At 42.4% G+C, this 25,972-nt stretch overlaps 1 protein-coding gene across 1 annotated transcript in view; it reads right to left on the bottom strand.

Annotated features, from left to right (window-relative positions):
- The window catches only part of FBXW8 (F-box and WD repeat domain containing 8), a 146,557-nt gene that overhangs the window by 14,371 nt on the left and 106,214 nt on the right, over window positions 1-25,972 (bottom strand). The window contains exon 8 of the mRNA XM_049865553.1: window positions 14,383-14,510. Coding sequence (XP_049721510.1) covers window positions 14,383-14,510 — 128 coding nt within the window. The remainder of the gene's footprint in view (window positions 1-14,382; window positions 14,511-25,972) is intronic.

Genomic DNA, 25,972 nt, shown 5'->3' with positions numbered 1-25,972 from the left:
TGCTGAACAGGGAAAAGACGACCTGCCTGGAGAAAGTCTGCTGAGCTCAACGTTTGGCTCTGATGGGCATTCTGACTTCTCATGGGAGTCAGCCTAAAAAGGCTGTTCAAATGGTAGATTTTCTGCCAAGTACAGTAATTCTACCAGTGGTATATTCTCTTCAGGGCAAGAGTTAAATCAGCTATTACTTGTCTATAGGTCAAACCCTTACCTGGCTGGGAAATGAACACTTTTGGGTATTTAACTCTGTAAGTTCATCACCATCTTGGTGAAGAGGGAATTCTCCTGTAGTTGTTGACCACGCATAACAGAATCACTGGGATCAAGAGATTATATTGACTATACCATGACTGCCAGAAGAACGAACAAATCTGTCTTGGAAGAAGTACAGCCAGAATGCTCCTTACAGGGAAGGATACTGAGACTTTGTCTCACTTTGGACATGTTATTAGGAGGGTCCGGTCCCTGGAGAAGGACATCATGCTCAGTAAAGCAGAGGGTCAGGAAAAAAGAGGGAGACCCTCAATGAGATGGGCTCACCCAGTGGCTGCAATGATGGGCTCAAGCGTAACAATGATTGGGAGGATGGCATAGGACCAGACAGTGTTTCATTTTGTTGTACACAGGGTTGCTATGAGTCGGAAGTGACTCGATGGCACCTAACAACAACAAATGCAGTCACTCACCTGAAGTCTTAAAATATTTCTTTAAAAACCATTTTTTATACAAACTAATGCTGAATTTCCACATACGAATAAATTAGATAATAGCATGGAAATCTCTTGCCCATCAGAAACACCAACATACTTGGTTCCTAAAATAAGCCACAATAACTAAAATTGAACTTGGCAAAATTTAAGTACAGATTAATTTGAAAGGAAGAGACAATCACTTTCTTGAAAAGATCCTACCATCTAGGAGGGGAGCTGGACAAACAATGATAATACATTAACAATGATAATACATTAAACTCGATCATAAAATCTGAAAGTCTGTGTCCTAGACTCACACACAAATCTTGTACATTCTGAGGGGGATTATTTTAAGTTATTTTAACACAAAGGACTCAAAGTAAGCTACCTATGGATATTCTGAGAGAATTTCTCAAAGTCTTAAAGCAAAATACCACAAGGAATAGGCTATGCCAACCCTCAGGCCATACAGTGAAATACAAAACACTCAAAGATAGTATAAGACGACAGACAGCTGAAGTAAGACCTTAACATGTCTGTGGCGTTAATATGGAAACCCTGGTGGCCTAGTGGTTAAGTGCTAGGGCTGCTAACCAAAGGGTTGGAAGTTCGAATCCGCCAGGCGCTCCTTGGAAACTCTATGGGGCAGTTCTACTCTGTCCTATAGGGTCACTATGAGTCGGAATCAACTTGACGGCACTGGGTTTGGTTTTATCTACGTGGGAAACCCTGGCCGTGTAGTAGTGTGGTGCTACGGCTGCTAACCAAGAGGTCGGCAGTTCATATCCACCAGGTGCTCCTTGGAAACTCTATGGGGCAGTTCTACTCTGTCCTATAGGGTCGCTCTGAGTCAGAATCGACTCAACAGCAGTGGATTTAGCTTTTTGGTTTATATCTACACATGTACACACGCAAAAGGCCATTAGCTGCAGCCCTGCTTTTTAGTAGCAAAAGGTGGGGCTTCTGTTTCAGGCAGTGTGTTTACTAGGTAACCTGAAAACTCTCCCACTGCAAATCACTTAACATTATATAACATCCTTTTAAATGCACTGCTGAGCTCACCAAATTAGCAACTTCTACAGGGCCCAAGCTGAAAGCCAGCACGGACCACTGGAGCTGCTGTTGCCTACGTAAGTGTGTGCCTGGAGCAGTGGTGCTGGAAGGTACCAATCTCAAGAACCAGGGTGTTTGGGTCTCAACACAATGCTGGGGCAGGAGTGTAAGACTTGGGCCCACCAGAAGGGGAGAGAGGAGTACTGAGATACCCACTGTAGAAAAAAGCCATATAAAACTGCTGTAAATGCAAGTTTAAAAAATCAGCCCTGTTGCCGCTGAGTTGCTTCCAACTCACAGCCACCCTATAGGACAGAACAGAACTGCCCCACAGGGTTTCCGAAGCACACCTGGTGGATTCAAACTTTGGTTAGCAGCCGAAGCTCTAACTACTATGCCACCAGGGTTTCTGTAAATATCACCCCTGAAATTACATTCATTAGATAGGGTAAGAAGCAAATAAGAGCATATCTGAATTAGGTAAGTCTGAAGGAAGTACCCAGAATGGAGCACAAAGAGATGAAGAACATGAATGAGGAGTTGAGAGACAAGGAGGCTGGAAGGAGGGTGGTTCGGCGTATGTCCAAAAGAAGTTCCAGAAGGGGAACGTAGCACACATGGTGAAGAGGCGATATCCAAATAGTTAATAGCTGTGATTTCTCCAAAAGCAACGAAAGGCATACCTACTCAATGAGTGCTAATTAGGATACATAAAAAGGAATGCATACCCAAGTGTACCATAATAAAATGAGAAAACAGAAAAGAGAATGAGGTCTTAAAAGCAACCTGAGGAAAAAACATTAAAAAAAAAAAAAATTGAGGAAAGATAATTAGACTGACAGGAAAAATTAGATACAATATTTAAGTTGTCATGAATGGGAATGACTCGATGTGGACTTCCCAATTAACTAACTAACCCCATTGACTGAGGGACAGTTAAAGCGATTACGGCTGAGCTGCACAGTGGGAGGGGGCAGTCATTAGGGGATGAGGCAGATCTATATGTACTGAAGGCAGTGACCTCTGTGTCACACAAGGAGCATGGGCACAGCACTGAACAGGTCTGTGGGGGTGACACCAGCACACTGTGCATGTTTAAATGACTCCTGGAGAGCACTCACTGTTACGCAGTCCCAGCTGAGTAGGCTGGCTGGGAGACTCCGGAAGGGGTGCACAGAAGACTGGCACCTTCCACTGTACCTCTCTGAGCTTCTTCTGAATGCAGTTCTCAATGTGCCTGTTACCCAAGTAATATTTTAAAGATAAAATTCTGGAAGGGCATACTCAAACCGTTAAGAGCAGTTACTTTGGAAAAGAGGAAAGGCAAGGGAAAGATGAGAGGAATAAAGGAACAAGTTTTGTGTTTTTTTTTTTTTTTTTTCTGTACCTGCTATGTCGTTTAGTTTAAAGGACAAGAACTCCTTCATGAAGGAAGGGGCACTCAGGGGCCTTCCAAGTGACTGTTTTGTAAGCTGGGTGGTGGGTACTGTTATTCTTCAAAGTGTTCTCATACCTTATAGACACTCACATATGCATGCTTTGTTTCACAGTGTTTAAGGTAACATATATTCATTTACTTTAGCAGTCTGAATGTACCCAGAGGAGCCTCAGGCAACAGGCTTGGGGATCTGCTTCCAAAACGTCACAGCCTGGAAAACCCTATGAAGCGTTCTACTCTGCACACATGGGGTCGCCATGAATTGGAATCAACTCGATGGCAACTGACGATGACGACTACTACTACACTTCACCTGTTGCCATCAGGTCAATTCTGACTCATCTCAACCCTATAGGACAGAGTAGAACTGCCCCACAGGGTTTCCAAGGAGCGCCTGGTGGATTCAAGCTGCTTGACCTTCTGGTTAGCAGCCGTAGCTCTTAACCACTATGCCACCAAGGTTTAAAACAAGTTTAAAAACTATCTGGTCTTAGAAGACAGAGGAGATCCAGTGATGCTTCTGATGGGGGCTCTGTTGCTATGGAATGCCATCAGATCCCCCACTTACAGAGAAGGACGTGGACTAGAAAGATGCAGAGAGAGTGAGCATGAAGTAAACTTTTAAAACAGGTCTCTCTGTCAGCATTTAGAGACGCCTGTTCTTTTTTATCCTTAGGCATCGTGGGTAAGAGAATGAAGGATGTTTGGCCAAGAAAGGGAAAAGGTAGAAATGCTGTAGTAAAAGGAACTCTGCCTCTAGGCTCTAACTGCCCTGCTTACTGATGGGAACTTGAAAAGGATGGATAAAAACAATTGCAGCCCACATACTTTTCAGTGCATATTTGGTTAATAAAGGTCTATTATGCCATGGTGATTTTCATGACGAGTTCCTCTGTTCAATATTTATACTCCATAATTTACAGTTTGGCTGTTAAGGAGACAAAGGCAAACACACATTTGGTCCAGAAGTTCAAAGTTTGCCATCTGTTTTCCCATTGTATTTAGATACCAGCATGGTGGCTCCAAACAAAATAAACAACTACACCAAAAGATACAGCAACAGTATACTGGTATCAGTAAGGAAAACAAAAATGGGCCAAAAAAGACTTGAACTTCTCCCCACAGGAAAAAAGAAGAGCGTTTCTGTGACATCTCCTTAGAGAGGCGCCACTCTGGTTTCTTGTTGACGGGCAGAACCTGCCAACAACAGAGAGCACGTGAGGTCCACACTGGCCATTCAAATTCCCATGAAGAAACCGGTGTCTGCACGCACAGCTGACAACGTGTGGCACCAACCTGCAATGCAGCGTACCTTGGCAAAGCCTGTCACCTCAGCACTCAGATGCTGGAAGCTGGGAAACAGGTAGCCCCAGCAAACGGGCACACAGATATGCCAAGTCGACTGATTCCAGGGACAAAGAGAAGCCAACGGTAGATTTTGTAAATCCCTATCTAGCACATATTTCATCAACTTTGCCCGCTGAAAAGAAAAAATAATTGGTCCGAAAGCTGTAATTGTATTAATATTCATGGTTGGGCTTGGAGGACGGTCCAACACTCCCCTCTCCCCAGCCTCTCTCTAATGAAAATCACACGGTAGGAGGCGGCTCTAGCCCGCCAATTAAAACAAAAGACACCAGAACCTTCCAAAGACTCCAGCAGAGGAGCAGCCATCTGATGGGCAGGAAAACGTGCTGGAGCGAGAGGGAGGCACACTCTGGTTGGTCCTGTGCTGAGAGCTTGGAATAACTTATCATAATGCTTGCAGATGGAGCAAATACAACATTTACGCCCCACTCACTCGCTCTCTCACAGCGGGAAGCAGTACCACGACTTTCTATGCATCAGGGCAGAAGTACGCTCCGAGACTCTTCAACTGGGGCTCACAACTCAGGGTGAGCTTCCCAATGGTTTGGATTAAAGAGTCCCATATATAAGGCAGACTATATTCGATAGCAAAGCTAAAGCCTATTCAGAGTCTGGCTTGGGAGTGTCATTAAGAAGGACCTGACCTCCGCTTATATTTCTATCCAGCAAACAAAGAGAACAAGCAATAAGGTATTAAAATGTAAAGCTTTTTTTTTTTTAAATGACCTAATTAATCAAGAAAACTAGTATTTTTTAAAAAAGAAATCAATACATGATTCGTTTGGTTTCACTGAACCTGAGTTATTAAAGAGGATTTTAAATATAACCTGTATGCCCAAATCAATAGCTTTATCTACATAGCACTAATGAGGGTCTTCTGTGAATGACTGATTTAAGCAGAGCAACTAGAAACACATGTATTTTCAAGTAGAACTACCCAGTTTAATCCAACTAGGCTAAGCTTAGAGGTGTCTGTATTTTAAAGCTGTATCTCTGAAGTTTAGCATTCTCTACACTGCCCCTAAAATCAGTATGGCCAAAGTAACACGCCCCGCAAACTGATCACTCAACCTTTCTAGACCTGTTTCCTCAGCTGGAGCAGCACTGGAGGGTTTCAGAGATCCCTGCTAGACCAAACATTCTGCAATCCGCATGCCAGCCCCACGATACTGCCTGTGGAAAAGATGAGAACGTACATAATGCCAGAACAATAAGGGACATGACCCCAAATTGGAACTACTGAATGTTCCATATGCCCATTTAGCACATGAAGACTCCAATATGACTTTTTCACTTTCATAAACCAAAAAAAAACCCACTGCCATCGAGTCAATTCTGACTCAGAGCGACCCTACAAGGACAGAGTAGAACAGCCCCACAGGGTTTCCAAAGAGCGTCTGGCGGATTCGAACTGCTGACCTTTTGGTTACCAGCTGCAGCACTTAACCACTAGGCTACCAGGGTTTCCTTTCGCTCTCATATATAATGTTAAAGTTCAACATGCCTGACATTTAGAAGCTTACCATGTCTTACTTAGTTAAAACGTGGTGAGGTAACAATCGAATAGCTGTAGATAATCAGGACAGTTAGGTACTGGCATGAAGATAGACATTTAACAGAACAGAACTAAGAGTCCAAAATACACCCTCCAATTTATGGTCAAACGATTTTCAACAAGGCTGCTAAGATAGTTCAATGGCGAAAGACTAGTCTTTTCAGCAAATGGTGCCAGGACAACTGGTTATCCACATGCGAAAGAATGAAGTGGGACCCTGACCTCATACCACGTACCAAAGTTAATACCAAATTGATCATTAGCTTCAATATAAGAACTAAAACTGTAAAACTCTATGACCTTAGGTTAAGAAATGGATTCTTAGATATGACAACCAAAGAAAAAATAAACTTGACTTCATCAAAACTAAAAACTTCTGTGCTTCAGACAACACCATCAAGAAAGTAAAAAGACAATCCACAGAATATAAGAAAATATTTGCAAATCACTTATCTGATAAGTGATTGGTATCCAGCACATACAAAAACTCTTACAACGCAATATGAAGACAAATAACTCGATTAAAAAATGGGCAAAGCCCAAGAGACAGAAAAGGCCACATAAACCACACACTAACTATATCAGCCTGAGACCAGAAGAACTAGATGGTGCCCGGCTACAACCGATGACTACCCTGACAGGGAACATAACAGAGAACCCCTGAGGCAGCAGGATAGCAGTGGGATGTAGACCTCAAATTCTTGTAAAAAAGACCAGACTTCATGGTCTAACTGAGACTAGGACCCAGAGGTCATGTTCCCCAGACCTTCTGTTACCCCAAGACAGGAACTCTTCCCAAAGCCAACTCTTCAGACAGGGATTGGACTGGACTGTAAGACAGAAAATGATACTAGTGAAGAGTGAGCTTCTTGGATCCAGTACACACATGAGACTTTGTGAGCAGCTCCTGTCTGGAGGGGAGATGAGAGGTCAGAGGGGGTCAGAAGCTGGCCAAATGGACACGAAAATAGAGAGTGGAGGGAAGGAGTATGCTGTCTCATTGGGGGGAGAGCAACTAGGAGTATATAGCAAGGTGTATATAAATTTTGGCATGAGAGACTGACTTGTAAACTTTCACTAAAAGCACAATTAAAAAAAAAAAATGGGCAAAGGATCTGAATAGACATGTCTCCAAAGAAGACACACAAATGGCCAATGAGAATGTAAAAAAACATTCAACATTTGCCATCAGGGAAATGCAAATGAAAACCACAATGAGATACTACCTCACGCCCTCTCAGAGACAACAGCCAAGTGCTGGTGAGGATGTAGGGAAAATGGAACCCTTATATATTGCTGGTGGGGATGTAAAACAGTGCAGCTGCTTTGGAAAACACTCTGGCAGATCCTCAAAAGGTTAAACAGAATTACCATATGACTAGCAGTTCCACTCCTGGGTATATACCCAAGAGAAATGAAAACATGGTCATACAAAAGCTTGTACATGGATGTTAACAGCAGTATTATTCAGAATAACCCAAAAAGGAAAACCACCAGATGGCCATCTACTGATGAATGGATAAGCCAAATGTGGTGTGTCCATACAATGGAATATTATTCAGCCATAAAAAAGAATGCAATACTGATACCTGCTACAATGGACGAATCTTGGAAACATTATGTTAAATGAAAAAAGCCAGTCACAAAAGACCACATCATATTATGAGCCCACTTGCACAAAATGTCAAGAATAGGCAAATTCACAGAGAGAGGAAGATGAGTGGCTGCCTAGAGCTGGTGGGACCGGGAGGACATGGAGAGTGACTGCTGATGGGTGTAGGGTTTCTTTTTTGGAGAAATAAAAATGTTCTAAAATGGACTGTGGTGGTGGTTGCACAACCCTGTGAACTTATTAAAAACCACTGATTCGTATAATTTAAACTGATGAATTGTGTGGTATGTGAATTCTCTCTCAATAAAGCTGCTATAAAATTGAATAATGTAAGAACACGGTGAAAGGAACTGTGGGATTTGTTGGTTCAACAAATGTTGCCTTGGCAACACAGGAACAGCCTGACATGTGCTGTTAACACCACTCTTACTGGCGGAGCAGTGATAAGCTTCTCCATACTCCATCCCTGATTTCACTGGAGAAGAATGAGACCACAGAACGTAAAGGACCTCTTTAATAACAGCCCTGTATTGTCAACTACACTGTATATTTAAATCATTTAAAAGAAAGTGGAATTTCTGATTCTGGGCAAGATGGAGTAAGCCCAGTACTGCCTATGTCTCTGCTGATCACAACCAGAACCTTTGAACAAAATACAACAAGTAAACACCCGAGGACTGTGAAAGTAAACTAAAGTAGGCAGATTGTGGATGAGTCACACATATAGGGAAAGAGTTTCTCGTTTCCCCCCCTTTTCTCTCACAGCTTTGTATGGGCTCCAGTAACAGAGCTGAGTGGTGGTGCTCAAGGCTACAACTCAACAGAATCTCTACCTTTCTGACCAAAGGAACCCAGAAAAGGGGCCCTGCAGTCCAAAGAGTGTAGGAATATTTTGGGGTTTTTTTGTTTGTTTTTTTCCCTCTCTTTATCTTAAAGTCTTGCCCCAAGGATAGGCCCCAGTCACAGAGCTGCATGGTGGTAGCAATTCAGGCAGATAAAACTTGGAGAGAAACCCCTTCTTTCTGGCCAGTGGACCACGATAAAGGGCTCCTCCACCCTGGAAAGCATACGAAGTTCCAGAGAGGAAGAAACTGCAGAGGGGGATCCTATAATACTGTATATGAACCCACGCAAATCCCAGGCTCACCCTTGAGCTGTGCAGGGTAGTCCGACGCAGTGTAACAAAGGCCACGAGAACTGAACGAACTTTAAATCACTGCCAAGTCTCAGACTAACCCCTGGGCATATGCACGGTACAGACTTAGGGCGGCACAGCAAAGGCTTTGGAAATTGCATTGACATTAGAACTACTGGCCACATCAGCAAGAGAGAACTTGCAGCCTGAACCTAACTAGGGTTACTGCTTGTTTAAAATTCTCCAGACGACTACACAACAGGATCCCAAGTGTATACAACATACATTCACAATGTCTAAGATATATCCAAAAAATTACTTGACATACAAGAACAAACAAAACCCCAGAAAAATGTGACTAATTCTCAAGGGAAAAGACAATTAACAGATGTCAACCCTGAGATTACTCACATTTTGGGACTTAGCAACTACTTTAAAGCAGCTATTGTTAACTATATTCTATGAAGTAAAGATAAAATGGAGTGGAAAAACTGATGTTTTCAGCAGAGAAACAGAAACTGTAAAAAAAACTGAATGGTAATTTTTAGAACCAAAAAATACACAATCTAAAAAAATTCACTGCATGAGCTCAGTAACAGGATGGACATAATAGAGGAAAACAGTCAGTGAACCTAAAATTAGATCAATAGAAATTTATCCAATCTGAAGAACAGAAAGAAAAGTAAGTTTGGGCAAGAAAATGAGCAGAGTCTAAATGACCTATGGGACAATACCAAAAAGTCAAACCTTCGTGTCAGTGGAGTCCCAGAAGAGGAGGAGAAAGGGATTAGTGCAGAAAATATTTGAAGAAATAATGGCTGAAAACACCCCAAATTTGGTGGAAGACATAAACTTACAGATTCTAGAAACTCAGTGAGCTCCCTAAAAACAAAGTGGTCTATTTCTTACCAATTCTGTCCTAACATATCAAGCTTCTCATAATGTTATAATCCAAGATATTAATTCATTTTTGCTTTCACCGAACAAATACATACTTCACTCAATTAAAGACACGATTATAAGAAGAACCATTATTTTATGTAACATTAAAAACACACTGACAATTTTAAGATGCCAATGATTTAAAAATCCCAATATCATAGATGTGAAACTTTAAAAAAAAAAAAAAAAAAAAAACGCCCCTTAGAATAAATAAAATGCATCTGGTGTTAAGAACATGCTACGTACCAAGCGCTGTGCTAAGACCCTGGTAAACAGAACAGACACAAGCACCCAGTCCTAATATCTAACGTTCATCGTTCGTCCTGTAACATTACTCATTTCTCTTCTCGGTCTCAGAAGGAAAAAACAAAAAAAAACTTGTTTAGAACTACATAGTAGACAAGAATTATCTAAGGTAAAGGGAAGAACAACATACTATACAGGGAAAGTCAGCACAACTGGACTAAACCAAAAGCTAAGAAGTTTCCTGAACACAACCAAACACTTTGAGGGACAGAGTAGCAGGGGCGGGGATCTGGGGACCATGGTATTGGGGAACATCTAGGTTAACTGGCATAACAAAGTTCATTAAGAAAACGTTCTGCATCCCACTTCGGTGAGTAGCATCTGATCTGGGGTCTTAAAATCTAGCAAATGGCCATCTAAGATGCATCAATTGGTCCCAACCCACCTGGAGCAAAGGAGAATGATGAACACCAAAGACAAGGAAAATATAAGCCCGAGAGACAGAAAGGGCCACATAAACCAGAGACTCCATCAGCCTGAGACCAGAAGAACTAGATGGTGCCCAGCTACCACCAATGACTGCCCTGACAAGGAACACAACACGGAGTCCCTGACGGAGCAGCAGGAAAGTAGGGTGCAGAACTCAGATTCTAATAAAAAGACCAGACTTAATGGTCTGAGACTGGAGGGAACCTGGAAGACATGGCCCCCAGACTCTCTGTTAGCTCAAAACTAAAACCACTCCCAAAGCGAACTCTTCAGACAAAGACTGGACTATCAGACATAAAATGATACTTGTGAGGAGTGTGCTTCTTAGCTCAAGTAGATACATGAGACTAAATGGGCAGCTCCTGTCCAGAGGCAAGATGAGAAGGCAGAGGGGGACAGGAGCTGGTTGAATGGACACGGGAAATCTGGGGTGGAAAGGAGGAGTGTGCTGACACATTACAGGGAGAGCAACTAGGGCCTCCTAACAATGTGTGTATAAATTTTTGCATGAGAAACTAACTTGAACTGTAAACTTTTACTTAAAGCACAATAAAAGAAGAAAAGGATGTGTTTAGAAAGACTCATTGATCCATACTGATAAAACTGTTGTGCAAAAACCCCACCTCACTCTCTTCCCACAACTGTACAATGCTTCCCTCCCAGCAAGGGAAAAGCACAATCTAACAATAGCCAAGTTTCCATTCTACTCATTCCCTTATTCTTCATGAGACTCTCATTACCCTCTGACTTTTTCTGCAATGGGTGACATACTAGGTTAGCTATTTTTTTTTTTTTTTTTTTTAAATTAAGCCTAGGTTTCCACCCAGGAAAAAAAAAAAAAAAAACCCTTGCAAAATTCTACCTATGTTTGCAAACTACTCAAGCTAATTTCCTTACTTTAATGAAAAATTACTTTATTTTTGTCTTAACCTGAGACAGCTTTATGTATCTCCAGAGTCCATTTTACTCTCAAGTTATTTATAAAGTACTAAGGGAATACAGTGGGAATTCAGTTTTTTAAATAAAAAAGGGAGGTTCCATTTTTTTTTTTTTTTAGTTGCCTCAGCCATTAAGAGACGGCCAAGGACATAGTTCTTCTCAGAGTTCTCTTAATATTTCACCCCCTACTCCCATTTTTGAAATAAAACACAAGCTACACAAGCCTGGGCATGCATCTCTAAAGCAGTCTTACTCATAGCTATTAAGCCTTTGGGGGAAAAAAAAATAAGACTTCCCTCCACCACATTTAAATGTCTCAATTTCTTGTTCCTTTTTCCAGATGTACAATTTTTATTTAAAAAAAAAAACAGATCAGCATCTGCGTTTCCAATGCATATTGCTAACACTGCTATTACGATTCATAAAAAGCAGCCTCATATGTGAGGCTGGCCCCGGATGGACCAGCAGTCTTCAAATAGCGGCACACAGCCCCAGGATGGGCCCTGATTAATGCCATTTTGGACAGCCCAACCCTCTGCCAACTGCGTATCACTCATCTGTTCTCAGCCAGTCTTTTTAAAAAACCTGTAACATTGGTTTACTAATAAAATGGACTTAACACGGTCAAATTTGGACTTCAGAATGACCAGAGAAGGAAACCGAAGTCTCAGACAAGAAACTAGTCTACAGGGCTAACAGCCTACCCAAGCCACAGCCTGATCTGCCCTGAGACCAGGAGAATTAGACAGTGGCCGGCTACCACTACTGACCATTCTCATCAGGGCCATAACATATGGACCCTGATAGAAGGGGGAAAAAATGCAGAACAGAACTCAAATTCTTAAAAAGCCCAGACTTAGTAGACCAGTTGAGACCAGAGGACTTCCTGAGACTGTTGCCCTGAGATACTTTTTAAACCGGGAACCAAACCTATCCCTTAAGATGACTTTTTCACAAAATAACAGAGTAGCACACCAAATAAAGGATATTACCCATAAGTATGGTACTCTACTAAAAAATCATCTACATGAGACCAAGAGGTCAGAAGTTACTCTAAAGCAAAGATGAAAAGATAAGGGGTCAGGGACACTAGAGTACTGGAAACAGAACAACCAGAACACCATCAAAGAGAATGGTGACTCATTGCGAAAAATGTAACCAATGTCACCGAACAGTTTGTACAGAAATTGTCAAATCGGAACCTAATTTACTCTGTAAATGTTCACCAAAAACAATAAAGTATTTTAAAAAATGACCAGAGAGCCCTTTCACCAGGCATTTTAGCTCCTCTTCTGGCAATAGCTACGTAATCTGGCAGCCCTGCTCCCGAGGAAGGAGTCTGCTTTACTAAGTATGCCTGGGTCTCCTGACTGACGACGCAATGTATAGCTGATAGTGGTCATCACCATCTGGCTGGAAAGCATTCTTCCAGAGCAAACTGGGCTAAGTGATGGTGAAGGCAGAGGCCTCTCCTCTGGGAACATCACCTTGGTTTCCTGGGAGCCTAGCTGTGCTTGAACACCGAAATCTCACATTGCAAACGAGCTCTGAAGCAGAATCCACGATCCCAGACCTTTCCATCTGGATGCCCCCAAGAGCCCTCTGCATTCGCTCTCCTGGAAAACAAGTAGCTGTTGGGTCCCTGAGGGGAGATCCTATTGGAGAAGCTTGGACCCTTTGTATAGCACCGTCTGGAAACTAAGACGTGAGCATCAGGCTATAAAAACTGGTTTCTTTCATTTGCTGTGTCACATGTAGAGGACACTTACCAAGTCCAGTTTTGTTTTGTTTTGTTTTTTTTAAAGAGAAAAACTGCCTGGACGTGCACTGAGAAGCTCAATTCTCAAGCATCAGGATATCTGCCATTTTAGGACGCCTTGAGAAAAAAAAAAAAAGATTGAGTATTTCCTGTAAAGAATACTCACATTATCTTTTTGTTCTAAGAGGGGAGAGTAGCTAGAAAGGTCGAGAGTTGAAAATATTATTTGACAAAATAATTATTTTTGCAAGCTGCTGCACTGGCGGGACAGTGGTCTGGGATTTGGCACAGAGGCGTACCCGCCTCACAATCTGATACCCAACACCAAGCAGACCACCACCTGCAGCCCAGGGCCAGGCACAGGGGAGGTGGCACCGGCAGAGCCTGGCCTCCAGCCATGCTACCTCTCTTTGGGGCACTGGATCAGACACGGCAGATAACCAGCCAAAAAAAAGAAAAGGAAAAGAAAAGACGAGGGGGGGAAAACCTAAAATTTGGACTCAGAGGGTCTTTTTCAAACACTTTAATCCTTTCGTGATGATGGTTCCTGGAGCGTTTGTGGCTGGCACTGGACCCTGTACCGGGAAAATCTGACTCCCAGAGCCAATGCGTTCAAGAGAAGACTACTAATCAGCTAAATAGAAACTGGAATCCGTCCACATGAAGACTCTTTTTTCCCCATCACCAGAGGGACACCATAGTGCTCTGAAATACACTCTTGACATCATTTGGCAGGCAACCCTATTTTGCTGAACATGATTCATCCCTTAGGTTATTGTTTTTAATATTAAAAGTGAGCTTTTAAATGCCAAACAAATTCTGCAGCAGGGGGACAAAAAATATTCCAAGTGGTCTCACTGGACCTTCCACCAACTGCGTCCACCAAATGGCTTAAAAGAAAACCTTCCCATGGTGCTTCAGAAATGAAGCAGAGACACAGCTATGCCCAACTATTACCTAATACAAGACTTTGTTCTCCAAGTTCACGGAGACAGTGCGTACGCACAGAGCTGAACTCCAGGTGGGCAGAGCTGTCGAGTGAGCACTGAGGGGGTGAGCAGTAGAGACCATCGGCGTACATGGTGAGGCTGAGTGGCAAGGCCTCCACAGAAGCTGCCTGATGCTGCAAAATGCCACTTATCACTCAGACCTACCTCCTGTCCATGTTGCCACTGATCATGAGACTGGGAGGACTGTCTCGGAGGTTGACGCACGTGAAGTCACCAAGTGCATTACCCAGCTTCGAGATGCAGCGTTCGGCTTCCAGGCTGCACACCAGGATCTGGTGGAGGAAGAAAAATAGAAGGGTGTACAATTACATACCTCAGAACTGCATCCAACACTTTCATTTCAGCACAGTCCAGGGCATGCTCACTACCACTAGGCCCTTATTAGAGAATATGTTCTGCTGCCCAATTCCCCAACCGTTTCAGGTTAGCGGTCCTATAGCAATGTGGCTATACCATCTGACCAAAGGAAAATGCGACCAAAGAGTTCCACAGGCCCAGGGGCAAATAAACTCATAGGAGACATGAAAGAAAAATGCAAAATGGGGAAATCAGGTATTCTGGCTGCTTTTTGGAGTGTTTGCATAGAAAAAGAGGTCTGGAAACTAAGGGCCACTTGTTGCTTCTGACTTAGAAATAACAGTAAATCAACAAGGGAACTCGTAGGTGAGCCACCTTCGGTTCTCTTTCTTTCGCCCTCTTCATTTATACCAAACCCCACTGCCAACTGAGTTGATTGTGACTCACAGCGACCCTACAGGACAGGGTAGAACTGCTCCATAAGGTTTCCAAGGAGCAGCTGGTAGATGTGAACTTCCAACCTTTTGGTTAGCAGCCAAGCTCTTAACCAACTGCGTACCAGGGCTCCATATTTATACCAAAGAAGGTGGTTAAAAAAAAAAAAACAAAAACAAAAAAACAGTACAAGTATCCAGGAAGAAAAAGTTGGCATAGTTAACTATTAGATGATTCCTTTAAACTGGAGCCCTGGTGGCGCAGCAGGTAACTGCTCAGCTGTTAACCTAAAGGTCGGCAGTTCAAATCCACTAGGTGCTCCTTGGAAACCCTATGGGGCAGTTCTATTCCATTCTATAGGGTCTCTATGCGCCCAGCAATGGGTTTGATTTTGGGTTTTTTTAGATTGAACTACAAACCAAAACACAAGCTCTTACTTCCAAACATCCCTCTTCGGTCACTGTCTACTTTCTAATTTTACAAAGTTCTGTTCCATAGGCATGGAGGCAAATAAGAAAGGGACCTTTTATCTCCAGACAAACTGAAAAACCAAACTCATTGCCGTCAAGTCGATTCAGACTCACAGTGACCCTGCAGGACAGAGTACAACTTCCTCATAGGGTTTCCAAGGAGCGACTGGTAGATTTGAACTGCTGGCCTTTTGGTTAGCTGCCAAGCTCTTAACCACTGCGCCACCAGGGCTCCATCTCTAGACAAGATATCATTGTATTAGAATACTTTTATAGTACCAGCTCTCCAGCAAAAATTAAAAAAAAAAAAAAGGCTGATTCATAAGGACATTAAATTTTTTATTAAAAATGTTAGTAACTCAATTCAGTTAATACTTGCTATTGTCAGTCACTGTTGTAGGTGCTGAGAACACAGTCCTTGTGCCAAAATTTGCAATTCAAAAGCCTCCTCCTAATTGAAACATACGCACACATACACAAACATACACATTCTGAGCATACATTGCCTTCTATTGACCATGTGCTTAAAAAAAATTAATCACTGATCTCCGAAGTTTAAATATCAATATTTTATAGATACTGCCTCCTCTTAGCGCACACATAAAAATGGTGTGCTTTTTCTTTTTAAGCTATAAATTTATCAATTATCAGTGTATAGATTTTTATTTTGGTATGAGGCAGTTCTACTCTGTCCTATAGGGTCACTATGAGTCAGAATCAACTTGACAGCAACGGATTTGGTTTTGGTGTTGGTTTATTGGGAAGTTCTAAATGATCTCCACCTTGAAAACCATCTCATTTTTCCAACAGCACATACTTCGAACAAGTGAATCTCTGAAAACTGCTAAGAGTGAAAACATCATTAAAATATTAGTTAATTATTTTCAGAAGCTAATAGCTTCTGAAAGAAAGAGGGCCATTTCAAAATTAAAAGTGCCTTCTTAACCCATAAAGACCAGAGAAGACAAGCTAAGACGCAGCTGAACGTAAGTTTCTGCCTCAGAAAATTTCAACAATTCCAGAACAACCAAAATACGATTATTCCGAATGAGAACACAGAAATAATCAAACCTTCTATCTACAGTTAATAACCTAATTGCACAAAACCAGCTCCTAGAGGGAGAAAGGAGCCCTGGTGGTGCAGTGGTTAAGAGCTATGGCTGCTAACCAAAAGGTCAGCAGTTTGAATCTACCAGCCGCTCCTTGGAAACTCTATAGGGAAGTTCTACTCTGTCCTACAGTGTTGCTGTGAGTCAGAATCGACTCCACCGCAATGGGTTTAAAGGGAGAAAAAGCTATAAACAAGTCACCTCATAGTCTATTTTAAGCATAATATTCTGTGCTTCCGTATCAGCATAGAGCTTTTAATAGGGTTCTTGAGCTCCATATTTTCTTGTTTATAAAATACTTCAACGTCTGTAGCAGGAAAGCAGGCTTATGTAATCAGTAAAATGTCCGTGGTAAATGTAATAATTGAAATCTGATACTGACTCAGATTTTCTAGTTCTCTTTTGATAAGTAGATGGCTCATTTCTGAGTGATATAGTGAGATCCAATCCCTTGGTAAAAAAGACTCTCTGCAAATTCATCATAAAGACATCTGAGTTAGTAGTCGCGAGTCAAGTATTTTCTAGAATGTTTAATAATTTAATGAATCAGAACTATCCAAAGAGTACCTTTACCATGACGTTTAGTTAAAGACCACAGAGAGTATAAAATATATTACCCGTCTCAAAGGCAGTTCTTTCCATGTTACAAGTCCCTTAACGACCTTTACCATCTCTCCCTCCCTCCCGTACTCTCTCTCTTTTAATAAGGTTGAGCAAATGGGACTTCATTTTATCTGATTGCCACAGACTAGTGAGATTAATTATTCATGCTCACTCACTCCCTCTTGTTAAGACCATGCATTAGACTAATTTTTCTCTTTATTGCTCTAGTTGGGTGAGTCTCGATCCACGGCCACTTGACTCATCTCAGAGGTGTATGGTTATGCTGTAAAGAAGGAAAAAACTACCCATAGCTAAAATCTTGGAGAAAATGTTCTGCACTAATGTGACCGCCAAATCGATACGTATTGTTGGGATTTTTTCTTTAAGTACCAAGTGTAAATTACCAAGGAGGTTCAACAGTGATTACAGAGCAAATTTTACAGGAGTCGGATCTTTAAGAATTATCTAAAACAACTACACCACGTTAAGACAGGTACACATTTTGCAAAGATGACTACGGAAAGTGGGATGTGTAGAATCACAATAAACTGGGTGATTTTTCTTTCTCTCTGGCTTCCAGGCAGATCGAGAAGGCACTACGTAGAAGCAAGGATTATCTTTAAAAAGAACTTCAGCACAAAGTTTTTTTACTGTTTTTCCTTAGCGATCTTAAGAGTATTTTTAAAAACCCTACTCTTAAAATTTTAACTTTCAATTTTGAAATTATTTAGATTTCTCTGACATCTCTTTAATTTTTGAAAAATCTTTTTTCTGGTTCCAAACATAATACATTCTTATAACATTCCAACACAGTAGAATTATACACCTCAAGGAATGTGGTAGCCCTCTGTACAGCCATCTCTCAAAGACAACCACTTTAACAGTTTGGTGTATATACTTCTAGAACTTTTCCACACACGTCTATGTTTGTATGTATAAAATTTTTCTGTTCTCTGAATGGGACTAATGTTCTGAAACTTGTTTTTCCCGCTGAGCAACGTGTCTTGAGAGTTGTTCTCTCGTCAGCACCTATAGATAGATCTTGTTCCTTTTTTTTTTAGATCTTGTTCTTTTTAATGGCTGCATATAATTTCTCTACGGATATAGAATTTCATATGGATGGATATTTGGTTGTTTCTAATTTTTTACATAAAAGAAATAATACTGTAATCCATTCAACAGCCAGTCGACAAATATGTATTAATCGACTGATATTTATTAATCATTTTCTATGTACTCAGCACAGGAATGAACAGGGACAGCAGATGATGTCCAGAAGCCTCAACCTGCTGCCAGCTGAAACAATCCACCTCTTCACCAGCTGGTGCACAGCCACCAGCTGTCCTGCTCCTCAATCCACAGGACTTGCTCTCCAAGGAGACCTACCACCTCATCTTATAGCCATGTCTTGGCGGCTGGTGTCTAAAGCATCCAGGGGAGCTATACAGGGTCAAGAAGAAGAAGGCAGCCACAGGCCCAACATAAAGGAAGCATTAACAACCTTCCCTGGTCAGGCGGGCAGGCACTGTTTCTTCCACGTGTGACCTGGGCCACTTAGTGTGCGCCCAGGAAAACCACGGTTTGACTCAATGAAACCATGAAGGAAAAAGCTGAGAAATGGCCTGTCTCTAAAATGGGGTGAGCTCAAGGCAGGCCCACCTTCCTCCTTCACCCAATCAGAACTGGATTTAGCACTGTAAACTTTTCCTAAATCTGGGACGGACATACCCTCACAAAAAACACAAACTGCCGGTATACAGAAATCACTGTGAAAAGTCTTATAGGCCCAGAATTTTGGTCATGGGCTGGATGGTGGAAAGGAGCTCCACGTGTGTTTTCTTCGCTTCATTTCATACTCATATATCTGTCAAAGGCATTAAGCCAACAACAACAACCTGAGCTGCTGGCTCTCCTCTTCAGAACCCCAACACTGCCTTTCCAAAAGGGTAAAAGGAATAGTCAGAAGGCTTCCTTATAAGACTAGAGCATTTAAAAAGGCTTTGTCAATCAGTAAATTATTTGAAAAAGGGAGGCGACAAAGAGAGCAAAGGTTAGGAGATGTTTTCCTGGATTGATGCGGAGTAAAAGATAACAAGTATGGGGAAAAAGATTTCGTTGAGACCTACTTTCTTTCCTGATCCCTAATAACTCACCACCGCCCCCTCCCCCCCTTTGTTCTGGGTCATCACTACCACATATACTATGCTCTTCTGAGGAAGAAAAAGTCCTGAAAAGCCAACGTCTAGAGAGTGAAGCAAATAATCTTCATGTTCTCCTTCTCCATCCCAATCAAGCTGACTTTATGCTCAAGTCCATGAAACCCTCAACACACAGTCCATTCCCTCTCGTCATGGCTGAAGGTTTACTGTCTACACACTTCATCCGCTGCTCCTGGGGTACCATTCTGAGCTGCATATTATCTTCCTCCAAGTTTTTCCCAGACCCCCGGCTCTTGAACTCTTGAGGGTAGGAAAGTCATCTCAGGAGTCTGAATTGAGCAGGTCAGGTGAGTTTCTGGAAGTGGCATGTTAATAAGTGCCACGCCACATGCTGAAAAACACTGTCCTAGACTTAGGCTATAAGTACTTTGGGGCAGACATGCTATCATTCATTCATTCAGCATATATCAAGGACCAAGTATGTGCCAGGTACTGTGTTAGTTACACACTCCCTGCCTCTGCCTAAGTGCTCGCATTTGGCGGGTATGCAATAAGTGTATGTATGTTCACTGACTAGTGTACCATTATGGAGCCCTGGTGGTGCAGTGGTTAAGCGTTCTGCTGCTAACCCAAAGGTTGGCAGTTCCAATCCACCAGCTGTTGCTTGGGAACCCTATGGGGCAGTTCTACTCTGACCTATGGGGTCACTATGAGTTGTAATCAACTCCATGGCAATGGGTTTGGTTTTTGGTTGGTGTACCATTATAGGCACACTCAGGGCTGGTATAGAGTCTAGTATACAGTAAATACTCAAACATTCATTTTTGGCTTAATACATCCCCCTCGTTCCTAAATGTCTAATCTTGCTGCCAACTTGTACAAAGGGACTGCTTTATTCTATTCAAAACAGAAGATGGTTTCACAGATCTCACTCCATAATATTCAGATTCTAGATTCTCTAACACCCAACTCTGTCAAGTCCTAAGGTTCTACTTCTGACAACATGGCACACTAGATTATGCGAAAAACCCACCTTACCAACACTGAAAACGCTGGATAAGAGTCATTCTATTAACCAGCATCCTTTACAACACATTGTTTAATGCATAAGAAGTCAGGGAAACCCACAGGGGCCAAAAATGAAAAGTACAAAAACACCAGAAAGGTAAGTGAGCACCAAAGCCACAGGCTGCTCTGGGGACATGTGCCAGTGACAGGAGCCTAAATAAAAAGGAGCCTAGAGAACCAGAAAAACAGGGGACAGTTTTTGGCCAGTATAAAGTGCAGCCTCAGAACTCAGATCTCTGCTTAAAGCTGGGGGCCCTGTAGGGCTATACAGCTTCAGTAAAAAGTAAGCTAGGAAAAGAAAAACGCTCTACGTTGGCAAAGAGAGCCTACTCGGAAACTTGTCTCCCTCAGGTTCAGCTCTGGGTGGAAACATTTGCCCTAGGATCCGCAATCCCATGTCTGCGCTCACACAGGTTCAGGGTTTGAATTTACACTACCTGCAAAGCCAAAGGAACCCAAGTCTAGTAATCCATTTAAAATGTCTTCTGTTTGGCAACACGCCTCAAGGTACCTGGCAGAGTCTTTCTGGGAGGCAGAAACTTCCCATGAAGGCCCCTTAATTAAGAGTCCTACAAACCAAGACCAACCACTGGTGAGCGCATAAAAGAAAAAAAAAGGATCCCAAATACAGAAATAACTCATCAATATTTAGCTGATAAAGAATACAAAATAAGCATGCTGAAAATCTTCACAGAAAGAAAAGAGGGCAAGGGTCAAGAGTAGCAAAACTGATTAAGCAGGTTTGAAAAACAATCTCTAGAAAAGGTCAACTGATGAGATAAACAATAAATTAGATTCAAAGAATTCGTAACCGAACATAGATTTGAAGAAATCACTCAGGATGCAGCAGAGAGATGGAGATGAATGAGTGGTGAACAGCATGGGAGAGAAGGTGTTTAACATGTGCAACCCGAGTTCCAGACAGAACGGACAGTATGAGGGAGAAAAAATTTTCAATAATGGCTGAAAGGAGCCAGGGTGGCACGGTGGTTAAGACCTCAGGCTGCTAACCAAAAGGTGGGCAGTTCAAATCCACTAGCCACTCCTTGGAAACCCTATGGGAGAGTGCTACTCTGTTCTGTAGGAACACTAGGAGTCGGAATCGACTTGCCGACACACAACAACGACAATGGCTGAAGAATTTCTACACCTGAAAGGAATGAAGCACAAGAAATCCTAAACAGGCTATATAACAATAAATCCACACCTGGATGCATTATAGTGAAACATCAGAAAATTAAAGACAAGGTACTCTTAAAAGAAGGCAAAAAAAGAGACAGAGTTCTAAAAAGGAATGGCAATTAGATCGGCAGCTTCTCAGTAACATTGGCAGACGTCAACACCATTAATATCTTCAAAGGCCTGTAAATCTAAAACTATTGTAAAACAGTTATTAAAAAAAAAAAAGTCTTCAAAGACCTGAGAGAATATAAGTGTCAACCTAGAACTGTAAAGGGCTAGCAAAGTTGCCTTTCAAGAATGAGGATGAAACAGATGCTTCCAGATACAACTCCCAGAGAGCACTTCTGCCAACAGACCCTAACAGGACTTCCCAACAGTGTGCTTTTGGAATATGGAAAATCATTCCAGAAAAAGGGTCTCAGATACTGAAAGAGTGAGCAAAAGATTGAGGGAAACATATATAAAAGTATACAAACATCCACTGCATAGAACGACACTAATTATGCTGATTTAGGAGAACTAAATAGTCTGGTCCTTATTATTCCAGAGAGTCAAGTCTCACAAACTGGAGAAATATAATACATTTTGGAGAGACTAGATGCTTCTCTGGATACTTGTAACCATGTCTGGCACACAGGAGGCGCTCAGTGTGAGTTTAATGAGTAAATGCTACACATCTCTGCCTCTATCTACCGATCACAGGCGAATGATACACGGGTCTTACAGCAAAGATATGCTTCACGCGTTCAAATGAACACACAAAGTCTATCTGCTTTCCCCCAAGAGCAGTATATTTAGCAGTTTCACAAATGGCAGGTACAGTTTCATTCAGCACAGACCCTGAAGTACAAGTCTATAATGCTCGCTTTTTGTTTTTTTTTTTAAGATACAAAAGAAAAAAGTCTGTGTGTCTTTGGGGTGGCATTTACTCACAAAAATGACCCAAGCTGCTATTCTGACCCACCATAAATATGACCTACAAAAATGTGAAGTTCAACTATAAAAAATGCAGGCTCTGCATATCCACGTTCACAAAGCCATGTGAGCAGGCTCTATAAATTCACAGATGAGCTAAGATTTAAAAAAACAAGATGAGAAAGACAGACAATTGGGGAGAACAGAGTAAATCATACCCCAAACAGCCAATAAAAAAATAAAAAAGCAGTTAATATACATGAATAATGGATGTCTGATTTAAAAGCAGGTTACTCCACTATGATGTAACTTTTGACAGTCAGCCAGAGAAACTATTTTGTAAGTCCCTGCCAGAGACAAGTCATAGCAAAAGGCTTGGTAACGCAGCCGTATCTGCGGACATGTGGAAAATGGCTTTCACCACCATCCCAAAGGTGACTTTCTGTTGGCAAACAAAAATGTGCCTCTCAGGTGCACTCAGCAGCACAGCCAGCAAGATGCAGAGCTGGAAGAAATGGGTCCCAGACACAATGAGAGTGCCCTGCAACGTGGCACCCCCTAACAGTTTCCATGACATGCTTCTGGCACAGTCCACACACCAAATTCAGCACAAAGGGAGAGGAAGCCTGGGCTGCTTTCACGTTGAAGTTTTAATTGGAGTGACAAGTCCATGAGGCCAAGATATTTCAGGGACGGGACTGGGTAGTATTTCAGGCACTGGGTAAGCGAGGACTGTGCGCGCTCCCCACTACCAAGTGCCAGTGCACCTGCAACCCCCGCTGTACCAGGACTGGACTCTTCCCGGGAAGGCACTGCCAATCACTGCAGGCCATGCCAAACATGGGGTTTTGTGATGCAGGCAGATGTTTACAAAGGACCAGAGTGAGGCCAAACCCATACCTATTGTGACCTATGCCTGAAAGGAGCCCAGAGAGCAAGAGTACATGGGGGTAGAAATCCAGGCAAAAGAATCCAAATAATAAAACAACAACAGAGGAAGACCAAGTCTCCATCAGGGAGTGAGCAGAACACAGCTCTCTGCTCTGCTTCAGGGGTCTTCAGAGAATCCCTGTCCTGGTGCTAGAATAAGGATAAGAGATGTGATCACAAAGAACTGGTTAACGGTTACATAAAAAACAAACAGGAAATGTTCAATGTCAAAGCATTCAGTCCAATGAAGACATTGTAATTATTATGCAAATGTGTAAGGGAAAGCTGAAAATCCTCCCATCCTCATTTAGTGCCCCCAACATGCCTCATCATAATAAAGAACACGGGCCGTCTCAAAGCGCTTCACAAATATTAATCCCATGTAACTTGTCACGGTTCCCATTAGAAAGAACGTTATTACTATCACTGTTGCTGTTAGTTGTCGTCGAGTCCATTCCGACTCATGGCGACCCTGTGTGGGTCAGAGTACACCTGTGTTCCACAGGGTTCTCAGGGCTCTGAGCTTTCAGAAGCAGATCGTCAGCCTTTCTTCCGAGGACAGGTTCAAACAGTCAACCTTCTGGCTAGCAGTTGAGGGCTTAACCGTTTGTGTCACCCATAGAAAGAATGCTATCATTAAACCTGTTCCATAAGGAGGAAAACTGAGGCTGCAAACAATAAAATTTAATTCTTTCAAATTAAAGGCAACTGAGACATTATAAAAAAAAAAAAAAGCTGGAAGATTACAAGTGAGATGCTCGTAACGTCAAAATATCCATAAGCCTTAATTAACAGTGTGCATGAAGTTCAGGGTATCTCGCTAGTTTGGTTATCAATTTTCTGTTGACTATCCTGGCAACTTCTAGTGTGGCCTCAAGTTAGACTGGACAAAGGCTTAGAAGGGAGGAGACAGGCAGAATGTCACTAAAATCAGATCTCTGAAACAAAGAGCTGAAGGAGGAGACTGGACACCTGCAGCGAACAATCAGGGTCTTTAATGCGGGGCACACAGTCCGGCACTCCATGGGCGCCCCTCCCACCCCCAGGGCAGAGCTATGTTTAGTAACACTATGTTATACACAGCTGTATCAGCAGAGACATCTTTAGCAGTGTACTGCACGTAAGAGAACACGATACATATTTCCAGAAAAACCCAAACTTGTTGCCGTTGAATCTGACTCATAGTGACCCTATAGGACAGAGTAGAACTGCTCCATAGGATTTCCTAGACTAATCTTTACAAAGCAGATTGTCAGATCTTTCCTCTCATGGAATGGCTGGTGGGTTCGAACTGCCAACATCTCAGTGAGCAGCCCAGCACTTAACCATTGCATCACCAGGACTCCTTTATACATATTAAGCCATTGAGTCAATTCTGACTCCTAGTGACCCTACGGACAGAGTACGACTGCCCCATAGGGTTTCCAAGGACTGGCAAGTGGATTCGAGCCGCCAACCTTTTGGTTAGCAGCCTGAGCTCTTAACCACTGTGCCACCAGAGCTCCCTATACATGTTAGCTGTTGTTAATAACCACGATTTGCTTTCCACACGAATCCTTTCAGACTGTCATCCCATTTGAGTCTCACAACCACCATGAGGCAGAAAAATACTATTGTCTGTATTTTATGCATAAAGAAACTGAGGCTTAAATCATTTTAAACAACTTGCCCCAAATGACAGAGTTAACAACAGTAGCTGTGGAAGCAGAAGGCAGGGCCCAGCTATTCACAGTCCTATACCAATGTTTGCTACTGTATCACAATGCCTTTTCCTGAGCTCTGTCAAAAAATGGGTAGTAATAATCATTATACTGCCCCTGGGTGGCTCAGTTTGCACTAGACTACTAACCTAAAGGTTCGTGGTTCAAACCCACCTAGTGGCACCTTGGCAGAAAGGCCTGGCAATCTGCTTTCATAAATATTACAGCCAAGAAAACCCTATGGAGCAGTTCTACCCTGTAACACATGGGGTCAGCATGAGTCAGAATCGATTCGAGGGCAACAGGCTTGGTGTTTTGGGAATATGTTTGGCAATGGGTTTAGTAACCATTATAGGCTTTCTCTTACGTACAAAACACTGCTAAAATGCATGATTTCATTTACTTCCCACATTTCTATAAGGTGGGTACCATGATTTTACTCACTTTACATGTGAGGAAACGAAGATGTAAAGAGGTCGCCAAACCACGTGCACAGCTATAAAGTTCTGGAACCAGGATTCAAACCCAGGTGGATGGGCTCCAAAGCCCATGCTCTTTAAACCTCTACTCCAGAGTTCTCAAAGTGCAGTCCCAGCAGCATCAGCAGCACCAGGGAACCCAACAGACATGCAAATTCTCGGGCCTCCATCCGCACTCACTGAATCAGAATCTCTAGGGGTTGGGCCCAAGAGTTTCTATTTTAACTGGGTCTCTAGGAAATTCTATTATCTGTTTGAGTTTGAAAGCCCCTGCACTACACCTATCCCGCTTCCTGGTATAGGTTGGGGATACCAGACTTGTGAAACAGGTAAGCCACAGTGCTAGGCAGTAACAATACCAACATGTGAGACACACACCGTGTGCAC

The sequence above is a fragment of the Elephas maximus genome, chromosome 22 (genome assembly GCF_024166365.1).
Source record: "Elephas maximus indicus isolate mEleMax1 chromosome 22, mEleMax1 primary haplotype, whole genome shotgun sequence".
Classification (NCBI taxonomy): domain Eukaryota; kingdom Metazoa; phylum Chordata; class Mammalia; order Proboscidea; family Elephantidae; genus Elephas; species Elephas maximus.
Note: the sequence above shows the minus strand (reverse complement) of the source record. Positions and strands in the feature narration are given on the sequence as shown.